Consider the following 8453-nt stretch of genomic DNA (forward strand, 5'->3'; position numbering starts at 1 on the left):
TGTGTGTGTGTGTCCGTGTGTGTCTGTATGTTTCTGTGTGTGTGTGTGTGTGTGTGTGTGTGTGTGTGTATCTGTGTGTGTGTGTGTATCTCTGTGTGTGTGTGTCCGTGTGTGTGTGTGTGTATGTATGTGTGTGTGTGTGTGTGTGTGTGTGTGTGTGTGTGTGTGTGTGTGTGTGTGTGTGTGTGTGTATATATCTCTGTGTGTGTGTGTCTGTGTATGTACAGTCACGTGAAAAAGTAAGTACACCCCATGTAAAGTTTTGACTTTTTCAACATATTTCAACATACAGCTATTTGATCTTCATTTCAACAATATTGAGAGATAAAGGTGATATAATATAACAAATATCATGAAACATTTACATTTTGTAGTCCATTGTATAATTTAAATAAACAAATGCAAATTTCGCATGTGGAAAAAGTAAGTACACCCCTACATTTATCACTACTTCAAATACCTAAAATTAGAATCAGGTGCACCAGCTCAGGTGCAAACGATTAGAACATTGTTAGAGAGGATCTTGGAGGAACCTGTCTTATTTAAACCTCAGACATTTAGTTTGGTTTGCTCTTTGTTGTTGAAGTGTGCGGTGTCACCATGCCTCGATCAAAATAGCTCTCTGAGGCCTTCAGAAAAAGGTTATAGATGCCTACGAGTCTGGGAAGGGATTTAAAAAGATCTCCAAACAATTTGAAATCAATCATTCGACTGTTCGGAAGATCATCTACAAGTGGAGAAGATTCCAAACAACTGCCAACTTGTTCAGGCCAGGCCGCCCCAGCAAGTTCAGCCCAAGAGCAGACCGCAAGATGCTGAAAGAAGTCTCTAAGAACCCCAGAATGTCATCACGGGACCTACAGGTAGCTCTTGCCACTGTTGATGTCAAAGTGCATGAGTCTACCATTAGAAAGAGGCTGCACAAATTTGATCTACATGGGAGGTGTGCCAGGAGGAAACCTTTGCTGTCCAGAAAGAACATCAGGGCAAGACTAAAGTTTGGCAATGAACACATAGGCAAAGACCAGCACTTCTGGAACAATGTGCTCTGGACAGATGAGTCAAAGGTAGAGCTATTTGGCCACAGTACCAGAAGACATGTTTGTCGAAAACCAAAGACAGCATTTGACCACAAGAACCTGATACCAACTGTAAAGCATGGTGGAGGAAATATTATGGTTTGGGGCAGCTTTGCTGCATCAGCGCCTGGGCAGCTCACCATCATAGAATCCACTATGAATTCTTCATTGTACCAGAGGGTGCTTGAGGATAATGTGAGGCCATCTGTCGGAAAGTTGAAGCTCAACCAAAGGTGGACCTTGTAACATCACAATGACCCTAAACATACCAGTAAATCCACCAAGGAATGGCTGAAAAGAAAGAAATGGAGGGTTCTGGAATGGCCAAGACAAAGCCCGGATCTAAATCCCATCGAGATGTTGTGGGGGGATTTGAAACGAGCTGTGCATGCAAGAAACCCCTCAAACATCGCACAGCTGAAAGAATTCTGCATGGAGGAGTGGGCAAAAATTTCTCCCAGTCGATGTCAGAGACTGGTAGACAGTTATAAGAAACGCCTGCTTGAGGTTGTTTCTGCCAAAGGGGGCAATACCACCTATTAGAGCCAAGGGTGTACTTACTTTTTCCACATGCGAAATTTGCATTTATGTTTATTTAAATTATACAATGGACTACAAAATGTAAATGTTTCATGATATTTGTTATATTATTTCACCTTTATCTGTCAATATTGTTGAAATGAAGATCAAATAGCTGTATGTTGAAATATGTTGAAAAAGTCAAAACTCTACATGGGGTGTACTTACTTTTTCACGTGACTGTATCTGTGTGTGTGTGTCCGTGTGTGTGTGTGTGTGTATGTATCTGTGTGTGTGTCCGTGTGTGTGTGTGTGTGTGTGTGTGTGTGTGTGTGTGTGTGTGTGTGTGTGTGTGTGTGTGTCAGCTCTACTTCTTCTAGAATTGCTTTTAGAACTGTCTATCCAGCTTCTTCTTGAATCAAAGAATCATATAAAATTCTTGAATCTGGACCCAGATATTCACCAAAATACAACCAATTCGTCCTCATCACACACCACCAAATTTCGTCTGAATCCGTCCACAACTTTCTGAGATATCCTGTTCACAGACAAGCAGACACACAGGGATGAAAACATAACCTCCGGCTCCCTTTGGTGGTGGAGGTAATAAATAGTTTAATAAAGACAACTTGTGTCTGGTGAGCGTCGTTTGGGTCATGTGAAGATATAAAGGATAAATGATTATGTGACGTACATTTTTGAATGTACAAAACCACTACATCATTATCTGTGTCTGATAATGCCAATTGTATTATTGTGTGTGTGTTATTACAATCGTGCTTTGTCTTTTTAGACCAAGACCAAACCATCACGGTGCCCGGTCTCACGTCCAGCCGGTCTGCCCATGGAACAAGCAGCGGTCTCAACAGGGCCTCCCTCATGAAACCCGGGCCCGGGCCCACGGGCTTGCCTACAAGCCTGAACGCCATGTTGCTGGTGGGAATTGTACTGAGTTCTCTTGGACTTCTATCTGGAGCCATAACCATGGCAACCCTCCTCGTGTTTTGTGTGTGGCCTCGCACTGGCAGAGTCAGCAAAAGAGCCTCTGCAAAAGAGTCGGCCTCGTCAGACAAAGCGACGGACTCGGAGATACAGACATCGCCCAACACGAGACACGGCTGGGACGACGGACACTTTGTGACCATGGGCATCATGGCGGCTTCTCAGCCGGCCGAACTCAGGGGACCATGTGATCCTAACCACTATGCAGCCGAGATTCCCAGAACCCTGATAAATAACGGGCAGTTTGAAGCCAAGTTATGGGACGACACACAGACAGTTTGTTTACCATCCACAGTAACAGTTGCAAATGGAGAGCACCACGTGGGTGACGATGCATTTCCGGTACGAGTGGGTCTTAGGCAGGTGTGAAGCCTGCGGTTTTCCAGACTTGTCTGGCACAGGTCTACAGTAAATAGCAATAAACCACTGGCCGGCCACCTTTACTTCTACTTTGCAGCAGTTGTTCTGTTGTGAAGTCGATTTCTCTGTGCCTTTTGAAAGTTGGAGCTAATTCTTCTGTCGGGATTCTCAGCAACAAAGAGAAGCAGACATTTTCACATGAAATAAAAAAGCATGGAATATATGGTAGTGCCTTTAAAGGAGTTACTATTGGATCGTAACAGGAGTCCGTGGCCTTACACTCTCCAAACTTCCAAACTTTCTGGTGGAACTTATCTCCTGTCACTTTGGGGGTCGAGAGCGGCAGTTAAGGGTCGATCTGTACATCTCCTGTTAATATCACATGTCGTGCCCCTGGGTGTTTCATATGTAGCACACAATACTCATTCAACTTTCATATTCATATAATGTCTGCTCTCCATAGCCAGACGGCCGTTCACCTTAGACACCTGAACAGCAGGGTGTATGAACAACTGTTGCTTCTACAGAAACCACACTCTGTGGTAGCAAGCAATGTGCCCTGGTGTTTATCGGAATCTCCAAGAAGACCACCTCACTTACTACTCACAAGAACGGAACCGGTACTCTGACAAGTGATCGACCAATATAACATTATGAGGGTCCCACTTACTGCAAGGCAAACGGGGGCATTTGAAGTAAGGAGTATACCTGGGGCATCACCCCACGCCAGAATCCAACCCGGGTCTTCCCCATCATGAACCGAGCACACGAACCACTACACCCTGGGGCTCCCATCTCCATGTATATTGACCTCCTGTCAAACATGTTGAGAAATCTTGATTTGTCATGGACATGAGCCATGATGTCCACACAAAGAGGTACAAGTTCAAATTGAATGGGGTTATCAGCGACAGAATGTGTAATTAGGCGTAAACAATTAACACTTTCTGCATCCCACAATGCCTGAGACAGCAAAGAGGGAATACTGTGGACGTTTGTAAATAGAACACCTCATTACTCACTCACTCACCTCATGTACTTTATAATGCAAGTGTGTGTTGTGTGTGTGTGTGTGTGTGTGTGTGTGTGTGTGTGTGTGTGTGTGTGTGTGTGTGTGTGTGTGTGTGTGTGTGTGTGTGTGCGTATACACACCGCATGAGTGCATATTTATGTAAGGTTACATTCGTTGAGTAATCAGAAAATCAAATACTGTTCTCAATTGGGGTTATGACCCGTTGTGGAAAATTTCCCTCAAAAGAAAAAAACTGCAGCAGCCGTTCCTGCTTCAGCGAAGATTAAGTGTACATTCATGTTTTTACCAATTGCACATGAAGACAAAGTGATTCTTGCAGCGATGTCATCATACTCAGTGCAAAATGTGAGTGACGATGGATGTTACAAACAAGGCAAGGTCGGTGTTCAATGTCGGATTTAAACCCGAGCCTTTGTGCCATGCCCTTGGACTTGATGCCAATAGAGGTGAACATGGGACTTTTAGTACTCAGCCAAATTGTACACAAACATATTTGTATATTTTTATATTGTTCTTGTAAATAGTCAAAAGTTTTTGGTGTACATTCTTTGCATTTGTGATGTGTGCATGAATTTTGTGCTATTTTTGATATGAAGTCAGTAAAAAGTATTTTTTACATATACAGTACACCACATAGTATTTACCCATAGTGGAAACATGGTTCTGTATGTATGCAGGTGTGTATTGTACATACATATGTATATATGTATATACATACATACACTACCGGTCAAAAGTTTTCGAACACCTCAATTTTTCCAGTTTTTATTGAAATTTAAGCAATTTAAGTCCAGTGAATAACCTGAAATGGTACAAAGGTAAGCAGTAAACTGCTCGAGGTTTAAAAAAAGTTTAGGACCTTTACAGAAATTGCAAATAAAGCCAAGGTGTCAGTGAGTACAGTTTCCCACACCATCAAAAGGCACTTGGAAACTGGAGGAAACTCTGACAGGAAGAGGTCTGGCAGACCCAAAGCCACAACAGAATCAGAAGACAAGCTTCTGAGAGTCAACAGCTTGCGTGATAGGCGGTTCACAGGACAACAGCTTCAAGCACGGCTTCACACTGGTCAAAGTAAGCAAGTCTCAGTTTCAACTGTGAAGAGAAGACTTTGAGCTGCAGGTTTGACAGGTCGAGTAGCAGTAAGAAAGCCATTGATAAGATGGCAAAATAAGAAAAAGAGGCTTGCCTGGGCCATGAAGCACCGCCAGTGGACAACTGAAGACTGGAAGAAGGTCTTATGTACCGATGAATCAAAATTTGAAATCTTTGGTTCATCACGCAGGGTTTTTGTATGCCATCGAGTAGGCGAAAGGATGGTTCCTCAGTGTGTGACACCAACTGTCAAACATGGAGGAGGAAGCGTGATGGTCTGGGGTTTTTTGCTGGATCCAGAGTCGGCGACTTGCACAGAGTGACTGGCACCCTGAACCAAAAGGGCGACCACAGCATTTTGTAGCGCCATGCAATACCCTCTGGTATACGCCTAGTTGGTCAGGGGTTCATCCTACAGCAAGATAATGATCCTAAACACACCTCCAGACTATGTCAAAACTACCTTCGAGGAAAATAACAAGACGGTAGGCTTCAAATCATGGAATGGCCAGCACAGTCTCCAGACTTGAACCCTATCGAGCTGGTTTGGGATGAAATGGACAGAAGGGTGAAAGCAAAGCAACCTACAAGTGCAACACATTTGTGGGAACTTCTGCATCAGTGTTGGGAAGAACTTCCCGAACAATATTTAATTTCCATTGTAGAAAGAATGCCACGAGTGTGTTCGGTGGTTTTATCTGCAAAAGGTGGCTACTTTGCCGAGTCAAAAATTTAAATAAAATTTTGTTAAACAAAATGATTCTATGATTTCTTTTTATCTCCAATTGTTTATTTGTTCTATGCTTAATTTCAGAGTACATTGAGACATTAAACTGCATAAATTTCAATAAAAACTGGAAAAATTGAGGTGTTCTAAAACTTTTGACCGGTGGTGTATGTATATATATATATATATATATATATATATGTATATATATATATATATATATATATATATATATATATATATATATATATAACATATATATATATATATATGTGTGTGTGTGTGTGTGTGTATATATATATATATGTATATGTATATGTATACATATATCAAAATTTGATTTTTAACATATCCGTTATTCCAACTCAATACCTTTCGTAGCATTGTGCTTCGATGTGAGTCGTACGTCCTCAAGTACAATGATGCTAACGACATGCATTATGCTAATGATATGCAAGGTTTGTGAAATACATTTATCTTTGTGCATATTTTATACCCCTTTCCTCTGTCGTGTTTGTTTTGTCATTTCCACTTTCTAATGCCACTTTTATTTCTGTTTTTCCCCTCTTTCTATCAGTAAAGGTGTTTGTGGTTTTGGCACCCTTGTATTCACACGGTCTTTTTTGCTAATAGTAGCACATCAGTTGGTGTGCCTACCTACCTACCTACCAGAAAAATACTGTGCTGTTTTTACAATATAATCCTTTCCAAAGCCATGGGTAACTTTAGTACCCTGCCATTTTGGGGGATTCATCCATGGTATTGCCCTGCAGAGATCTTTCTACCTTACTCTCCACATATCAATATATTGATCTTATTTGGCTTTTGTTCTCTTTTTGGTCGTTTAAATGAAGATTTCCTTTGACATCTTTGGTTTATTTTGTATATGGGACCTCAAAAGCAAATACGTATTCTGACCCTGGCTCTCATGTGCCAATCAATGCCCCGCTCTCAGAACTAATTCAATGTCATATAAAAATGGGCCCAGGGAAAAGTTTAATAACTTTAATATTACCCAATTAAACATTTAAAAAACTGCAGATCATATTACTCTCTCATACCCAAGATATCAGTGAAAATTTCAGTTGTCTACAACGAGATGTGATAATTTTACAATTGAATTACTGACAACGTTGATGTTTGATAAATGTGCTCCAAATGGGCGCCATTTGCTCATTGCAGAGGACCACACATCCAGCAAAGTTATTTATGAATTATGTATGCTCTGTTTTCAAATTCTCAAGCTGATGTTGAGCTCTTGCCAGCTGTGCCGGAGAGATTTTATGGGATTGCGAGAGACTGAGTCAGCAACAGCAGCAATATTCTCCGGTGACCTTTCTGTTTTTGGTCGGCCAGAGTGGCCTCCTGCGTTTGGTGAATTCATATTCCAGACTGCTCCATGCTGCTTCACTGCTTTCACAAACCTTTCAATGTGAGACTCGCGAGGAGCTTTCCATGTTGCAAAATATGTGCACAACAGGTCTGTAAGAATGAATTTGTCCACAGATAGGTTTCTACAGAAGATGACCTTCTACATGACGTGTCAATGTCCCAGGAACTCAGCTGATACACTCTCCCTTAACTCAGTCGAGATCTCCTGAAAAATTAAAGAGATGGAATAAAACTGTGAAGGTTATTTAACTTTTCCCGTGGCCAACTTTTGTGGGTCACCTTGCATATCTCAATAGCGCTTTAACTTAAGAAAATGGCAAAACGTCCATAAACTCAATCTTACCAAGGAAAAGTAATACAAGACTAGAATGTGTGGACGTACCATTCGGCAAAAGGTTAAAGGGCACGAGGTTCGGGTTACTTTGCTAAGTTTGGCTTCCAACATTAAAACAACATCAATAATGAAGGAATGAAAATAATAACAGTGGTTTCAAATGAAAATACGTGGATCTGGCTGCGTAGATGTTAATAAAGTTTGGTCACAAGGATATAGTGGTCTCAGAGGCCTTTTTCCTCTGTCTGACATTCCTTTTATTACCTTCATATTCCAACATCGAGTGTCTGGACATGTCAGTCTGCACCTGGGCACTGCAGGCGCACAGTTTAGCTGTCAGTGGGCAGACGTATTCCCTTGTGCTACATAGGCTTGAATGCGGCCATAGTTAATGAGTGCTGCCATTCAGTAGCTGATTGTTTAAGCAGAGGAGCACTCTCGGCACCAGTTCCTGGATTCGTTTCCGCGACACTTTGAAGCATCGCATCCCATAGGCTGCGTCGACGGAGCAGACTCTCGAGGATTGGAGCTTCCAAAGATAGATCCGAGAGTCCGTGAATTAGGACACCCTGGAGAGTCGGAGTCGATATTGTGAAAAGTTAATTGCTTTAACATCCACAACCTCTCGAAAAGTGCTGATTTAGGCAACATGACAATTATGTACACGATTCAAAATTAATCTTACCCATCAGGAAGTGGCAAGTCGCAGCTGTAACAGGACATGACACTTTCTTAATAATGTATTTTATAGGCCTTCTCAGTTTACTTTGTGTCGAGTGTCTGGTCATCGTTCATGGGAGCTCGTATTGCTCGCTTACCCAAATATGGAGGAATTTTGGCTCTCGGAAATCTCATGGCCTTAGTGGGCGAGCATCCCAGAAGTTCAGGGTTCTCAATACTGCCAAAGGCACC

At 41.9% G+C, this 8453-nt stretch overlaps 1 protein-coding gene across 2 annotated transcripts in view; it reads left to right on the top strand.

Annotated features, from left to right (window-relative positions):
• LOC137431417 (neuropilin-1) overlaps positions 1–4618 on the top strand; it is an 83108-nt gene extending 78490 nt beyond the window's left edge. For both annotated transcript variants that reach the window (XM_068122713.2, XM_068122714.2), the window contains exon 14: positions 2392–4618. In XM_068122713.2, coding sequence (XP_067978814.1) covers positions 2392–2969 — 578 coding nt within the window. In that variant the 3' untranslated portion in view covers positions 2970–4618. The remainder of the gene's footprint in view (positions 1–2391) is intronic.
• Positions 4619–8453: the final 3835 nt, after the last annotated feature.

The sequence above is a fragment of the Myxine glutinosa genome, chromosome 7, assembly GCF_964187855.1.
Source record: "Myxine glutinosa chromosome 7, kmMyxGlut1.1, whole genome shotgun sequence".
NCBI classification, from domain to species: Eukaryota; Metazoa; Chordata; class Myxini; order Myxiniformes; family Myxinidae; genus Myxine; species Myxine glutinosa.